This window comes from Electrona antarctica, assembly GCF_951216825.1.
Source record: "Electrona antarctica genome assembly, chromosome: 21".
Lineage (NCBI taxonomy): Eukaryota > Metazoa > Chordata > Actinopteri > Myctophiformes > Myctophidae > Electrona > Electrona antarctica.
Window position 1 is genome coordinate 40,712,874 of NC_136802.1, and position 17,573 is coordinate 40,730,446.

The 17,573-nt window shown below is 42.6% G+C and overlaps 1 protein-coding gene across 3 annotated transcripts in view; it reads left to right on the plus strand.

Moving 5' to 3' along the window:
- LOC306914163 (palmitoyltransferase ZDHHC3-like) overlaps positions 1 to 15,236 on the plus strand; it is a 61,603-nt gene extending 46,367 nt beyond the window's left edge. For 2 of the 3 annotated variants that reach the window (XM_079491107.1, XM_079491109.1), the window contains 8 exons: positions 1,939 to 2,001; positions 2,183 to 2,256; positions 3,515 to 3,627; positions 4,150 to 4,211; positions 4,764 to 4,884; positions 6,182 to 6,254; positions 8,506 to 8,680; positions 9,080 to 10,140. In XM_079491107.1, coding sequence (XP_079347233.1) covers positions 1,939 to 2,001; positions 2,183 to 2,256; positions 3,515 to 3,627; positions 4,150 to 4,211; positions 4,764 to 4,884; positions 6,182 to 6,254; positions 8,506 to 8,680; positions 9,080 to 9,171 — 773 coding nt within the window. In that variant the 3' untranslated portion in view covers positions 9,172 to 10,140. Of the gene's footprint in view, positions 1 to 1,938; positions 2,002 to 2,182; positions 2,257 to 3,514; positions 3,628 to 4,149; positions 4,212 to 4,763; positions 4,885 to 6,181; positions 6,255 to 8,505; positions 8,681 to 9,079; positions 10,141 to 14,972 lie in introns of those variants that run through there. The other variant, XM_079491108.1, reaches the window with a different exon arrangement.
- Positions 15,237 to 17,573: the final 2,337 nt, after the last annotated feature.

The window sequence follows — 17,573 nt, forward strand, 5'->3', positions numbered from 1 at the left end:
CTGACGTCTGCATATACTCCATATTTGGGCATGCCTGACAAAGAACTCCATACTGTATAATGGGCATAAAAGAGACACAGACATAATATCCGGGTGGTGCATGCGTTTCCAACTTGCGTCGTTCCAAGTAGGCCAGTGCCCAACTGGCACCGCTCTATTTAATAATAATGACTTATGAGGTTTCCATTTGAAAGCGACAATATGTATTCAGAATGTAAAGTAGGCAAATGTATAAAAAGCCATGCCATTGATTGGTTCACTATAGTTGCTGTGTCTCCCATGTGGTATGGGATACTCAAATAGCTGAACATGTGGGCCACATTATGAAAATGGCAAGGGGCCAGGGGCCAGTTGATAAAATGACAACATTAATGTTACTTTTTATTTGCCTTATTTCCACATGACGTATGAAAAGACAAGTGCAATGTGCATTATTTTATGGCTTGCCCATTTTATCTCGTTTGAATAATTATGTGCAATTAGTACATTCAACACAAACAACTGTTTCCATAAAACAAACTAACATAGGCTACTTCTGTATAAGTAGAATCATGAATAGGCCTATTTAATGTATGCAAAAGGAGGAGAAGAGAGAGAGCGAGGACATGTGTTTGTGGCTCAAACTTTGTCTAATATTGTTTTAGAGCAGTACGTGGTTCTCAAACATGTTCATGCCAAGAGCAAAGGACCCCCAATATTTTTTTCAATCTACAAAAAATAATCCCAAAATCACTTATAAACAGATTTGGCAACACTGGCCAGAAAGGACCAGTGTTCAGTGTTGCTTCTTTTTGGCTTATTTTGTATAGACCTGGTTGCTTGTTTCTGCCATAGAGTTATACTGGCAACACTTCTGGCTTCTAGCTTTGTGGATATCAACCTTACGCCAGGGCTCCACCGGACGCGTTGCGTCTCCGTCGCGTGCGTCAAAAAACGCACCGGTTCAATTGTAATGCACGCGTCGCGTCTCCGTCAACGCAACGCAACGCGGGCAGTGGAGCCACCCTTCATTGATTAAAAAGGGAACATTCCCTGACGGTGACGGAGACGCGACACTGACGCGACGCTGACGCGCCCGGTGGAGCCCGGCCGTTAGGCTATATGTAGCCATGATTCACATGACGCTCGTCTGTCATGAGACAGTCATGTTTCAGGGCTAGTATATGCAAATCTGTGATAGTCCTTTTTTATCATCTCTCTGTATGTCTCCTCCTGTATTTAAATGTCCCTCCTCCACCTTTCACTATACTTCATTCGATTCATTAGCCTACCTAATAATAATGATGTATTATAGGTAATTTATTAATTGTTTAATGTTTCCTCCTTTATTCCCGTCCAGCTTTTTTTAAATTCAGTTTTATGACGCTTTCATAATTTTCCAATTTGTATCATGGAATCCCTTCATTTTCCTTTCACTGGCCCTCGGGTCATCTCTCTCTCTCTCTCTCTCTCTCTCTCTCTCTCTCTCTCTCTCTCTCTCGCTCTCTTCTTCCTCCATTGTGCCATTGATCAATTGAATGCATGTCTATTTGTTTGCTCATTTGTTTATGAATTCTTACTGCCTTTTTGTCCTTTTCTCAATAACTCAATCTCTCACCCCATCTCTCTCTAGACACACTCTGTATCTGTCTGTCTGTCTGTCTGTCTGTCTGTCTGTCTGTCTGTCTGTCTGTATCTATCCATCTCTCAGCTCTCATGCTCTTCTCAAAATTATTTGATTCATTATTAAGCCTAAAAAAGTGTTTAGGTCAAATTTGACGTGTGTGTGTGTGTGTGTGTGTGTGTGTGTGTGTGTGTGTGTGTGTGTGTGTGTGTGTGTGTGTGTGTGTGTGTGTGTGTGTGTGTGTGTGTGTGTGTGTGTGTGTGTGTGTGTGTGTGTGTGTGTGTGTGTGTGTGTGTGTGTGTGTGTGTGTGTGTGGTGTACTCTCCATGCGTCAGTATTTAATGGGATACTACTGCTGCTGCTAGCCTGCCACTCCAAAGCTGTCTTCACTGACCCAGGTTAGTGTGTGTGTGTGCGTGTGCGCGCGTGTGTGCGTGCGTGCTACAGGTATATGCAATTGCTTGTGCATATCGTTGGAAATTGCCGATCTACAAGCTTGTACTGTAGATTAGCTATTTCCACAATGTGCGTGTGCGTGCGTGCGTGCGTGCGTGCGCGCGCGCGTGCGTGCGTGTGCAGGTATGGTGCCTCTTCCAGAGACGGCCATGGACTTCTCAGACCTGCGGTCGCAGTCTTCCAGGATGAACGAACGGGTGAGTCTGTGCTTCGACAGACACTCAGTCAGCCGCCATGAGCTGCAAATCATGTATTTATACGACCGAATGGCTGGTGTGACTAGTTAGATATTCTTGTCTGTATTTATGGCTGTGTGCATGACTGTATGTATCCATGGAATAATGACTATTTTTTTTAATGTTTTTTTGTGGCTTTCGCCTTTATTTTATATATTTTATGGAGGGACAGACAGTATGCTGACAGGAAATGGGGGGAAGACATGCAGTAAATGCCAGACTGGATTACCAGCCAAGGTGCCTGGACCACTGAGCCTAATGACTGTATTTATGAAATAATCGCTATTTATGACCCAAGCCCAGGTTGAGCTGTTGGGGTTTTAAAGTGATGTTATTATTTGTGGTGCTGCTGTGCATATAGGCTGAGGGAGAGTGTCAGTGATGAAGCTCTTGTGAAATACAATTTCAAGAGGAAGGAAACCAAATTTCTTCCACAGTTTCCAGGGGAAGGAAACAGAACAAATTTTCTAAAACAGCCATTTCCGCTGCCACTGTTTTACCCGCCAGCACATCTTTCCAGCAGGCCAATATGACAGGTTGACATTGCATTGACATGCATTGAAGGAAACATGAGCTCAGTTCGGGGCTCTCCCCAGTTTGGCAGAGGGAGAGTAGCGCCCAGGATTACAGCTTAGGCAATCGGCACTGGGTGAAAAATGGGCTACAAAATCGTGGGATAAAAATGGAATAATCTTATTCTTGAAGCATGCTTTTAAATGTAAAATCAACAAATCAACATTGTTTTTGTTTTATAATTGACTAAATAAATTAGTTTGATTAATCACTTAAAGCAATTTATAAGCTCCCCAATGTCGCTGTTTCTGTTCTGGACAACTATACTCATCCGACAGTATTCCCTTTTTCTTATAGGCTACTTTTTGTTTTTGTAAACCACTTTTAAATTGACTAGTTAGACATCAGTGGTGTTCTTCCTAGGCCTGTAACAATTATTGTATAATCGTTTAATCAATTATTTTGCATAATCACCATAATCGTTGAAATATTGGTCATACATTTAAAAAAACTAAAAACGGCAGAAATGGCTGATCTACAAGGCTTCACTATGTGACACATTGTAAGCTTGTAGATCATTCATTCAACATTCATTATGTTCCAATGGCAAAAACACAATTAAATCATCAATCGCAATTATTTATTTTGTATGACAATCTTCAACTTAAATGCTGTAATGGTGACAGCCCTAGTTCTTCCCTTTTAGGGCTGTGAAGGCTGGACGGTGTGCAGTCGCTGTGAGACCTACAGACCACCCAGAGCCCACCACTGCAGGGTGTGTCAGAGATGCATACGACGCATGGACCACCACTGTCCCTGGTACGACCACTGATCATCACCCTGTTGCCCATTACATTTATTTCTCCAACTCTGTTGTTCTCCTCCACATGGACTCCTCCACATCCCTATCCCTATAATAGGCAATACTGTTACTGTACTGTACTGTACTGTACTGTACTGTACTGTACTGTACTGTACTGTACTGTACTGTACTGTACTGTACTGTACTGTACTGTACTGTACAAGCCCACCTCCCTGGCCTGTGTGTGTCTGTGCCTGTGTGTTAGGCTGTGCAACAGTGACACTTGGTGGTGAACAAACGCTATTTCCGTGCTCGGACACAGGGACCCAGGGACACAGCCACACACATAGCTGTCTATAGGAGTGGTTGCACCACTCAAAAATAGTTGTAGTTGCATATGTGTGCACATACAGTACGTACGTATGCATGCGCACCTGTGTACTGTATATGTGTGTGTGTGGGGTTATTTGTATGTGCAAGAGCATGATGTGTGTGTGTGTGTGTGTGTGTGTGTGTGTGTGTGTGTGTGTCGCTTCCAGGATCAACAACTGTGTAGGAGAGTTGAACCAGAAGTATTTCATCCAGTTTCTCTTCTATACGGGTGAGTTCACATTCATAGCCTGCTGATTACTACTACTTCAAGAAGTCATGCTTGATTATGAATCCTCCTAGTAGTGCAGACAGTTAAAGACATAAACACAAAGAGGAACTCTGTCTTAAGTGAACACAAACCTGTGTTCATTTTTTTTTTCATTGAACAAGGCAACCAGCATGACCGACGTATGTTGACCTCTCAGGTCTTCATCAGGGATTCGTATGCATATGTCATTACCTCAGTAACCAATAGGTCGACAATGTCCAAATGCTCAAATCCATTCCGATCACTTGCAAATAGCGTGCAGTCCGAGCAAAGCCCTATAGCCCAGTCCACACCAATGATTCGCAGTGCAAGGAGTTTCAACTCTCAAATCGGTGCAAAACTACAACGAGGCAATTCAGAGCGCTGCAATTTCTCTCCGCAACATATTGCAATGGTTTCTTTGCATCGCAATTCATTGGTGTAGACTGGGCTAAAGACGTCTCAACTGATAGCTCCTGTATCGCTCTCTCTCTCTCTGACTGTCTGTCTCTCTGCCCCTCTGTCTCTCTCTAGGCATGGCCAGCCTGTACTCCATGATACTGGTGGTGTCTGCGTGGGTGTGGAGGATACGAAACGAGAGAGAGGGAGACGCAGAGAAAGAAGGAGAAGAGACGCCCAGCAAGCACCTGATAGTGTGAGTAGGACGAAGACAGACTGAAGCCACCTTTACACGGCAGCGGCCTCTAGAGAAAACGGCGAAATAAAATATCAGATGTGCCTTCCATTTAGACGGCAACAGCATTATGTTGCGTCTCCGTGTAAAGGCAGAATGAAAAGTGAGAACACAATGGGACTTTTTTTTCTACAGACCGTTGCCGTGTAAAGGTGGCCTGTAATGCTGAAACATCTGACGTGGAAAACGGATCCACTGATACTGATACACTAAACCAGGGGTTCTCAACGTTTTTGGCCGGGGACCCCCGGAAATGCTTTGGCAATGTCTCGGGACCCCCGCCCCGCCCCCTCCCGACCCCCAATATAAATTGACTGCTACAATAACCTTAACCCATTTTGGGCGGGAACCCCTTTTGGTGTTTTAAGCATTGTTATAATTTAGCTATTGAAAAATAGCAGATCTACAAGCTCATAGCGCGCCACCGAGTGGCGCGCTACGAGCTTGTAGGTCTGCTATTTTTGAAAAATCATGAAAATAAATTTTTTAAAAAAACTTAAAAAAAAAAAAAAAAAAAAAAAAAAAAGGCGACCCCCCGAGGGGTCGCGACCCACGGGTTGAGAACCCCTGCACTAAACCACCGTTACACTGAAACAGTGAAGTGTTGAATCACTGAGACATTGAATCCTACAAAGAGTTTAGCCATTATGAACCCGAGTGACCCTATATTCTTGGATGAAAATAGCAGATCTGAACACTCACAACAAGTCACTCACAATGAGATGCGTTGTGAGCGTGTAGATCGGATATTTCCGGAAAAGGAATATGACGTAGAGGAGAACAGGGGGAAAAGAGCAGGCCAAGTATAGAGCCCTGGGGGTCCCCATTGCCTAATCAACAAAGTATAGTTTAAGTGGTTAAGAAGTGCTGCAGTCAATGCAGTGTTGATTTTCACAGCACATTTTGATTTAGTTTTAGTTGTAGTATTTTGAGTCAAATTGATTTTAGTTTGTCATATTTCAGTCATCTGTCTAGTTTTAGTCTCTTTTAATCTCTTCTCCACTAGTCGCTCTTTAACATTTTAGTCTAATTTTTATTTGATGAAATTGTCATCATAGCTTAGTTTTTATAAAATTTTTCTTTACTTTTCCTCAGTGGAAAAACGAAAATCTTTTGTCATAGTTTTAGGCGACGAAATCAACACTGAGTGATGAGCTGAAATCTGTGTTTAGGATATGTTGTTTGATTTAAAAAAGTTGAATTGTATTTGTTGCATAAACAGCGCAGAAGTGATTTACCTCACTCTCTCCTCTCTCAGTGCTCACTACATCATACTGCTGGTGGAGTCCGTTCTGTTTGGAGTGTTTGTCATGGTCATTTTCTACGACCAGGTACACACACACGCACGCACGCACGCACGCACGCACATGCAGATGAATAGGCTAGTAACCATGTTAACCACTGGTGACAGTTAGTACCTCACAGTAACCACTAGGTGTTACAAAGGGAATTACACGGCAGAATTCTGGCATGCCTTATCCATTGACAAAGACTCACTTTATTATTTATTCTGTTGACCATGCGTGCTATGCTTTGCGTGATTGTCAAGCAATTGGACCTGTCTCACCGTTACTAGGTCTAAAACTACAATTCCCTTGATGTTGAGTATGGCTTTTAGGACTGTTTGTGCATTTAGGACTGTTTGCATTTAGGACTGTTTGCATTTAGGACTGTTTGCATTTAGGACTGTTTGCATTAGGACTGTTTGCATTTAGGACTGTTTGCATTAGGACTGTTTGCATTAGGACTGTTTGCATTTAGGACTGTTTGCATTAGGACTGTTTGCATTTAGGACTGTTTGCATTAGGACTGTTTGCATTTAGGACTGTTTGCATTAGGACTGTTTGCATTTAGGACTGTTTGCATCAGGACTGTTTGCATTTAGGACTGTTTGCTTTAGGACTGTTTGCATTAGGACTGTTTGCATTTAGGACTGTTTGCATTTAGGACTGTTTGTGCATTTAGGACTGTTTGCATTTAGGACTGTTTGTGCATTTAGGACTGTTTGCAGTAGGACTGTTTGCATTTAGGACTGTTTGCATTTAGGACTGTTTGCATTAGGAGTGTTTGCATTTAGGACTGTTTGCATTAGGACTGTTTGCATTTAGGACTGTTTGCATTAGGACTGTTTGCATTAGGACTGTTTGCATTTAGGACTGTTTGCATTAGGACTGTTTGCATTTAGGACTGTTTGCATTAGGGCTGTTTGCATTAGGACTGTTTGCATTAGGACTGTTTGCATTTAGGACTGTTTGCATTTAGGACTGTTTGCATTAGGACTGTTTGCATTAGGACTGTTTGCATTTAGGACTGTTTGCTGTTTGATTTTTGTTCTGGCTTTGTTCAGCTCCAGTACCTCATCCAATCTGTTTTTGAGGGGCGCTTTGTGTGTGCGTGTGTACCCCATAGCTATTATTTCATTTTTTTCTGAGCACCCTATAGCTATGATTTGATTGGCTGAGCAATGTACGTATTGAGGATAAAAAGTGAGGACAGACAAGTGAGTACGCCAATTGTGATTGGCCGGAATGTGATGATGTATGATGACAAGAGCGTCCCTCACTTCACACGGGGGTGATCTTTGAGCCAATATGGGTGACCCGAATCCCTCAGGGCTCTTTCCGTTTTCTTTCATTGTTGTGAAAGATAGATTTAGCTGAAAATGGATTAGCCTGGAAACCAGACGACAAGACAGACGACAAGCTCACACCGCGTTGTGAGCTTGTCGATCTGCTACTTTCAGCAAAGCTCTACTTTGTCATCTCCCGGCTTACAGTTGTAAACAGAACAAAAAGGTTTTAGTTAGAAATAATTTGAACCTATAACTATACTTAACCTTAACCCTAACCTCAGTAAAACTACAGTATACCTAAGCTTAAACCTAACCTCAGTAAAACTAAGCCTGCCCATTGTAAGGCTCCTGGGCCATAGAATGACCTCTGGTCCAGACTCAAATTGTCTGTCAGTCGAGTGACTGCTTTGTATTGTCCCGTCCATCCATGTTTGTATATATTTTTTGTATCGTGTGACATAACAGCCTCTTGGGTTCATTATTGTAAAAAAAAAAGAAAAAAAAAGACATGCATCTCAATGTTTTTACTGGTTAAATTAACGTTATAATGCATTGGTTCTAAACATTTTGATATATCTTTGGTCAATAGCACTAGCCTGGCTAATAAGCCAGACCGAATCAGCCGTTGGCAAAAAAAAAATTGCCTGCCGGCGGATTACGGTCTGGAGAGGCTCAATTGTACGCCCATTTCCTACACCAGAGAACTGGTGTGGCCAATCGGGACACGGTATGCAATATGGGCAGGCTTTGGTACACTGACGTTCAATGCTGGAGACCTTTGACTGACAGTAGCTCTGACCAATTGCGTCAAAGAGAAAATGTTTGAACCCGCCCCCCGGGAAACAAGATCCATACACAGCATCTCCAGACTCAAATACCACACGACAGTGTGATTTGAGTCTGGCTTATTAGCCAGGCTACAATAGCACAGCCCTAATAAGTAATCCAACACACTGACTATAATTGGTTATTGGTTCTCTCTCTCCCTCTCTCTCTCTCTCTCTCTCTAGCTGGTGTCTATAATAACAGATGAGACTCCCATTGAGCAGATGAAGCACCGGTTGATGATGAAGGACCGAGGATCTTCCTCTCCACCCTCCTCTTCCTCCCCGCAGCCCCCCCACCACGTCCCCCTGCACAAACGCAAGCCCAAGATCGCCCTGCTGAGAGAGGTGTTCGGACGAGGTGTGTGTGTGTGTGTGCGTGTGCGTGTGCGTGTGCGTGCGTGCGTAGATTATTTTCTTGATGATAATTCTATTCATTAGCTCTTTAATTAATCAAATAATCCAAAACGTAAAAGAAAAATGCATATAATGGAATCGATGAAATACTTGTTATTTTACATTTCCTTGCACAATGGTGTAGTGCTAAAATAGACAATTTGTTTATGCCAAAAATAGGGATTGATTATTTAGGGATTGATTATTAATTGATTATTTCATTAAATTGTTGATTATCAATAATTTTTACCTTAAATTGATTAGTTCTATGAACTATAGCGGTTGTGCATTTTTCTGATGAAAAAGGCTAAGCTTTTTACCGTGTCTGTCTGTCTGTCTGTCTCTCTCTCTCTCTGTCGCTCAGGTTCAGTGTTCTGTTGGCTCCTCCCCCTCCACTCCAGCCCGCCGACTGTGGGCGGGATCACTTACTCAGCCCTCCCGGACTACGATGTCTAACTTTTCACCTGAGACATAACGTGTGTGTGTGTGTGTGTGTGTGTGTGTGTGTGTGTGTGTGTGTGTGTGTGTGTGTGTGTGTGTGTGTGTGTGTGTGTGTGTGTGTGTGTGTGTGTGTGTGTGTGTGTGTGTGTGTGTGTGTGTGTGTGTGTGTGTGTGTGTGTGTGTGACAAAACACAAAGACGCTAGTTACGTATTTGTGCAGGTGAGATTAAAAGACCCACAAACATCCAAATAGTTCACATGAAAACAAACAGAATATGAGATTGTACAAAACTAACACTTCTCATCTGAAGTACTCGAACATCACCAAGAAGTTGAAGGGCGTGGCCTAGGATGAATTTGTACTTCGGGAACATCCCTATTAGATTTTTTTCCCGTTGTACTTAAATTGATCAATTGAGCCCCTGATCTAATTACAGACAGTATATGCCGGGTAAAACATATAGGCCTATGTTATATACACACACACACACACACAGACAGACCTCTGTATCGTTCCAATTTCAGTTGCCCTCTGGTGGCGGGCGGGTGGTGTTACAGCGTGACACACAGACACAGACACACAGACAGACAGTTTTGGCCAGCTTATATAGTTAGTGCTCACTTCATTCGCAAAAAAGACCCACACTTCCTCAATTCAATTCTTCATTCTTCTATTCTTTGCCAGGTGCAAAGCAGCCTGGCTTACAATACATTTGCACACACCATACTGACGACCGTAAAGATCGACGACTCTAAACACGACCTATAAGTCATGATTGGCTGAACGGACTAAAAACCTCTGAACGCCACAACGTGGCAACAGCAGCTAATGCCGCAATGTTATGAGCTAACTGGAGCTACAGGAAAGCCATAACAAAACACAGTGAGTGAACCAACAAAAGAACATGGGCAACGCTACAATTAAGAGCTTGTTGCACCTTGCAGTCACGAGTAATTTTCTTGTTTTAATAAACTTTTTTGCATTTTATCCCTCGATATTTCCCTTTTGTTATGGTCTGGGGGCTGTGCCATAACCCTTTTGCATGCAGAGATCATAACAGACATCGCCTTCTGCTTTGAAAACTCAACCCTATTCCTGATAGCATCCATATAAAGAATGGTCCACCCAAAGTCTTGGCATTGGATGTAGTGATTTAAGAAAATGTAAATGCATGTACAATGTAGATGTCACCAGACATAGCAGTAGGCAAATATGTCATATTACGACCCAGGTCGCAGTTAACTATGAAATTGTGCATTTCCCCTCAGTCAGTCAGTCAGTCAGTCACGACCCATATATGGTCATGCCTCGTGACATCACGTGATGTCATCAATATTAAGCGCTCACCCTGCAGTCTGCTGTCACCCAGGCGGATGCGTGCACGTAACCTCGCAACCTTTTTCTTTATCCTTGATGACTATTTCTATGTATTTGATGTATTACCATGTGTTCTTGCTTAAATCGCTAAATCGTAAATTGCTCTGTATTACAATTACAATTACAATTTAGGCATTTAGCAGACGCTCTTAATCCAGAGCGACTTACATTAGGCAAGAACAAAAGTATGGGAATACATCACATATATAAAATGCATTTATCAAGAAACATGCGTAAGCTAAGAATGTAACTAGAACATATCTATATAATGACACTATACATATTAAATATACATATATACTATACTATGCTATACATATGTACTATGATGTGCTATGACTACATACAATGCAATTATTGTGCTGTCTACATGACATGCTATAAGTCTGTTTCAAATGCTATCTAAGTCTAAAAAGTGCTATCTAAGGGGGTAGGATAAGTGCTATGGGCCATGATGGAGTCTGAAAAGGTGGGTCTTCAGACTACGGCGGAAGATTGGGAGTGATGCTGCAGTTCTGATTGCAACGGGGAGTGCATTCCACAGTTTTGGGGCCAGAAGGGAGAAGAGTTTGGGACGTGTGGAGCGTTGTCCCGGTGTTTTTAGTGAGGGTACTTCCAGCTTTCCTGCGTTGGCTGATCTGAGTGCGCGGGAGGGTTTGTAGGGTTCAATCATGCTTGCAAGATATGGGGGAGCCATACCTTTGGTTGCTTTGAATGCCAGCATCAGAGTTTTGTATTCTGTGCGGGCAGCGACTGGGAGCCAGTGCAGGGAGCGGAGCAGGGGGGAGACATGTGAGAATTTTGGCTGGTTGAAGACCAGACGAGCTGCGGCGTTTTGGATCAGTTGGAGAGGCTTAAGTGCACATGCCGCTAGGCCAGTAAGGAGCGAATTACAATAGTCAAGTTTTGACAAGACTGTTGTCTGGATTAGGAGCTGGGCTGATTCCTGGGTGAGGAACGGTCTAATTCGTCGTATGTTATAGAGTGTGAACCTACAGGATCGAGTGACAGCTGTGATGTGAGTTTTAAACGAGAGCTGACTGTCCAGGACAACACCAAGGTTCCTGGCTGTTGGGACAGACGTTACCAGGGCGTTGTCTACGGAAATAGTTAGCTCCCGCATAGGGCAGGACTTAGCTGGGAAGAAGAGAAGCTCAGTCTTGTCTGGGTTCAGCTTGAGGTGGTTGGAGGACATCCACTGTGAGATGTCAGCCAGGCATGCAGTGATGCGCTCTTCCACCTGAGTGGCAGAGGGGGGGAAGGATAGAAACAGTTGTGTGTCATCGGCATAGCAGTGATAGGATATATTGTGAGCAGCGATGATAGTGCCAAGGGATTTGGTGTACAGTGAGAAAAGAGCATTAGAGAAGCATTAGCATTAGAGAAGAGAGTATTAAGAGCTTCTGCTAAATGCCTAAATTGATAGTCACAGAGGCAAAATTAGAGGTCCACCACAAGAGGGTGCTGTCACTCCTGTTGAACGTTTATCAGCTTTAGCATGGCAGCCCAAGTTTGACCAGTTCCTCTTTAAAGGTGTAATGAAACGGAAATGGTGGACATTTTATTATGAAGTTTCAAACGGTTTCAAGTTGAAACACCGGTCTGAAGTTTCTGAACCAATCAGAGCGTCGCATCCCTTCAGGCGATGGGACGGTAGCTAGGGAGTGTTGCTATGCTATACGCAGCAGCGTGGTGTGTGTTTGTTTACAAATGAAATAGACGGCCAAACTGTACCAGTTTACTGTTATGTGGCTTATTTCTACCCTATAATGTTTTCAGATACATATTTTAGCGTGATGATTAAGTTGAAACCGAGTAATACACTGTCTGGATGTTATCTGGAATGGGAATAAAAACGGAGGATTTCTGTAATCAATAGCAGCTGTGCTGCACGGATGCGCACATATGGAGAGGATACGGGTGAGCTTCATTTTTATTGGCTTTTATCGATGTGGGCCTCGACACGTCATCACGCAGCACGTTTTCGTTTTCAGGAAGTAATACAAAAAATATTTTTATGGACTTTTGATATAAAAACACACAAAAATGAGAATTTTCCCATTTCTTTGGCATCCATTGTTAGGTATGCTCATATGATGACCACGGAGATGGTCTAAAAGTGTGAAAAACGTATTTTTCATTTCACTACACCTTTAAAGGAGCATTCAGTGATTTGGGAGATTTGGAAAACCACCCAGTCCGCCCCGGTAACAAAATGTGCACATGCACGCTCTACAGTGGGGGGAAGTGCAACAGGCCAACAGCATGTGCACCAAGGCCCGCCCCCACTCGATCATGATTGGAGGAAGGCCCCTCTCATGCTGATTGGATGAAGGCTTTGCCACCCAAAGCCCAAACTGAAACTAGGGTTTTTTGACCCCAGGGGCTCACTGGGGACAGGGAGGAACTCCTTATATGGTCAGCACACTCTATAGTAGGGAGAATTATCCAGAAAAAAAGAAAAAATAAGTGATATTTGAATTAAGTCAAATCACTGAATATACCTTTAAGCTATACTGTAGGTGAAAGAACACAATGTTATGTCATAACGCCTGAGGACGTTTTTGCATAGTTTGACATTTTGAAATTTGTGAATGTCAGAAATGGATTCAGCATCCTCAACATCGGCCAAGCAGTTTCTGAAATATTGTCCATATAGTATTATGCTAATGAAAGCTTATTATGCTAATTATGAAAATTGCCATAATGCAACATATGCAAGTTAGCATCCGGCAGTTTCTAAATGCTGGGGACCCATACTCTGGCGACTTTGCCAGAGGTTTTATAGGGCGACTTTGCCAGGCTTTGGGGCGACCGTTTGGGGGCGAGATGGACCGTACCTGTTGCCTACACAAGCAGGCACAGTTTGACAGGCAGACTGACAGATTGATTACATAGACAATAGACATACACATTGAGAAAGACACCTTTGCCTACTTTGTTTTTCTTGTCCTACCAGGTCTTCGGCACACGACAGTGTGATATGAGTCTGGCTTATTAGCCAGGTTAGTGATCGGTTACATCAAGTGTCTCAAACTATAGTCAGGTCCCTTTTTCTTTGATTTTGATTTTTTTTAAAGATTTGCATAACTACATTTTTGGAAAGGGTACTATGTAAGGAATCAGAAAATCAATGTTTGCATTTGCCCAGATGTCCGTCCGTATGGCTCCCATATTGGAATTTACAAAATGGCCACCGTAACATGTAATATCTCTGCCTCTAAATAAGCTAGAACATTGATTTTAACTGCTAAACCTACATTCTCAGCATCAAGGAAACCAATGATGGTAGTTATAAAGCTACAAAAAATCTCAACATTAACCCTCCATAACGTTAGGTGCTAGAGTCTCGGGGCTTGCATTTTCGGATTCAGCTGCAAATTACCTTTCCAATGACATGCGGAATGGATTTATTGTTTTTCAGAATTTTGTGAAAACCTTTGTGCGACACATGTGTCGAATTTAACAGTTCTAGTGCCGCTAATTGTTTGATCCAGTGTTCCGCCGCTGCATAATACGCTATTCCCGCTATTTGTTTAATGCGTTTAATTCTCTGTTTTAAAATAATTAAAAATAAACAAAAAGCATTTATCCGGGACCACTCAGTTCACACGGGTGTGATTTTTTATTATTTATTTACCCAGGGAAGTAGCTGAGCACAGGTGCTCATTTTCAGCAACGCCCTGCACATAGAAACACACACACACACACACACACACACTCACACTCACACACTGTGTACACACACACACGCACTGTGTATTTCAGTTCCAAAGCTATTAATTGCTGATTTTCGTATGTTGAGAAGTGGAGAATTTTGTCACTAACCTTCGTATATGACACAAGTTCTCAGGATCTCAACATGGTCCCTTCCCAGAGACGGGGGGGGGGGGGGGGGGGGGGGGCTTTGCACAACTTACCCACATGCAGAACCTCCAGAGCGGGAACTTTACATTGATTTTCTGATACGTTGAGCGGTCTTGTAGTTGACTTCATCAGTTGTGTAAGTGATGGCCAGGGTCAAACGCATTGGATAGAGATAGTTCATGATGAGCCCTCCAGCGCTGGCTCCAGTCATCTCTGTCCTCCATCTGGCTAGCTGGACAGTACTTTCCAGCCCTGCATTGTATGTTGCAGGACCACATTGGAAGCAAGTGTGTTTCATTGTGCTTGTCATTATGCTAGACATCCTCTGTTGCAAACAAAAGGCTACTTTTTATAATGTAAGTGTTGTAATAATAATCAAAATCTAATTATCTCAAATAATTAGAGTGGAGTATATGATATTTGGATCAAATATGTAGTGTAGTAGAGGTAAAAGTGTTGGAAATTGGAAATACCTCAAACTTGTACTTACTTATTGTACATATATTTCCACCACTGGTCTTGATTTTGTTTGTTGTATATGATTGTTGATGTTTTTGTTCTCACCCTGTAGGCTACAGCACTTCGGACCATTTCAATTGTTGTACACGTGCTTCATGAATCACGTTTGATTTGATTTAATTTGATGAATGTGATCTACACAAAGCAGCACTGTATTGATGACGGGGCAGAGAACTCACCACCATGCTTGCTGAGTGAGTGTGCCTGTCTTCATGTCTGGAGCAGAGCCATAGAGGAAGACAGAGTTACGACATTGAGGGGGCAGAAAACTGAGCGCTCGAGCACTGTTCATGCAGCCTGGATGGAGAGTGACAAGCTGGAGTTGGAAATACATTGTTTTCAACGAGGGCGGCGCAAATAAGAGCTATTTTAGGCCATGTGTGCAACATGACAACTGTATTGTACGGTGACAACTAAGGTCTCTGTAATGTTTATGTTGTACTATTACTAAAAAACAATCTAAAATAAAGGGATTCAAGATCATTAATTAAAGCTGGGCTGTTGCCTGAGTCCAGTGCATTCTGCCAACTTCCGGTACAGGACTTTGTCACTGTTCGCTATGCTCTTCACCAATAGAAATCTATGTAGGAGGCCGGGCCGCCATTGGACTGAAGCCCCATGAAGTGAACAGAGTTCTCCTAACTCTGTCTTACTCTATGGCCCTTTCTGAAACCAGTCCCTTGACTTGAAGTGCTCTCAGGAGGTTCCCTCGTCAGAAAGTGCCCCTCCAGCTGAATCAAGTTCCCTTGATTAGGGTGCTGGGTATACAAAACTGTTTGGAAATACACTCGCCCTCCTTGTGCAGAAACAGGAAACCATTCGTTGCCATGGTTACCATCACGCAATTGTGTTACCTGTTATTTTGTTTGTACAGTTATATTGCATTGCATGTGTGTTTGTGACATGTGGATTTCATTAATATGGAAAAAGGAAATACAGCGTGACTGTCAAAAATGACATGTCATATACATCCATGGTGTTTATAAATCATTGTGTTAAAAGTTGTGGTTTCATAACTTTCATTTATAGTTTTTTCACGGTGGGGTAAATAAAGAGCCCTTGTGAACATCAGTTGGAGCGTTGTCTATTCTGCATCAGATGAAGATTGTTTAGGAGGAGTTTATTTATAATTTATTTGTGGTGGTACTTATTTGTAGGTCGCGGTTTCCATGCGGACAGAGAACAGGGCTGCACAAGGCAATCGAGTCGGCACCATAGAGTATCCCCCTTTCTGAAACCAGCTCCTCGCCACTCGCTCTACACACTTGCCCTCGATATGCGCGTTCACACGAGGCTGCGCCATATTAAGTGTCCAAACAAAAATTGGCACCAGGTCAGATGTAAAAAAACTGGTGCCAATTTTTGTTTTACACCTCTGCTGCTTAGCGGACAGTGTGGTGTTGTAGAGGAGGTCTCCCCGGACGCGTGCGTATGTCACACTAGTCGAAACATAGCAGGGATTTTTGTCCAGCGTCCACTTTAGTCCACTGTAGTCTGGAAATGGGAAGTTTTTTTATGTTTTTTTACCTGTGACCTGGTGCCAATTTTTGTTTTACACCTCTGCTGCTTAGCGGACAGTGTGGTGTTGTAGAGGAGGTCTCCCCGTACGCGTGCATATGTCACACTAGTCGAAACATAGCAGGGATTTTTGTCCAGCGTCCACTTTAGTCCACTGTAGTCTGGAAATGGGACATTTTTTTAAGTTTTTTTACATCTGAGCTGGTGCCAATTTTTGTTTTACACCTCTGCTGCTTAGCGGACAGTGTGGTGTTGTAGAGGAGGTCTCCCCGGACGCGTGCGTATGTCACACTAGTCGAAACATAGCAGGGATTTTTGTCCAGCGTCCACTTTATAAAGTCCATGCTCTCCAGTGAATAGCATTTATCCATTTAGATAACTTTTTAATTACTTATCTTTACACAGAAACATTACTTATTACTTATTTTTACACAGAAACATAATGTGTGTCCTATAGCATCGTTTAAATGCTTAATTTATAGTTTTAATCTTTTTTTCAATACTCTAGAGGGTACTCTTATTTTGAAGAGATCGTCCCCCGGAAGTCTTATATTTGCTAGCTTAGATTTGCTAGAAAAACAGTGCCGGCGAGGAGCTGGTTTCAGAAATGTTTTAAAGCATTATGTTATACTTTAGCTATTGAAAAATAGCAGATCTACAAGCTCATAGCGCGCCACCGAGTGGCTCGCTACGAGCTTGTAGGTCTGCTATTTTTGAAAAATCATAAAAATGCGGCACAAATCTTTGAATATATATTCTTTCAGAAGACTTTCTTTTTTTTTACGTCAAAATGGGTTAAGGTCTTCTCCCATATGTGATTTCCACACTCTCGGGCAATTACATATATTTTTGGGGGTCCTTGACATGAAACTTTTTGAACACAACTGACATAGAAACATAGGTTTCTCAATTTCCCAATTTTTTTGTAGCTCTCTCTCTCTCTCTCTTTCTCATCCCTCTCTTTCTCTTTGTCTCTCTGCCTCCCTCTACGCACGCACGCACACACACGCACGCACGCACACACACACACACACAGCCTCATGGATCCATCCTATTTAGCCTTATATTGTGAACCATGAACAGAAATGATTGAGTGATAGAGTGACTACTGAGAGGTCGTATGATCCGAGGGCAT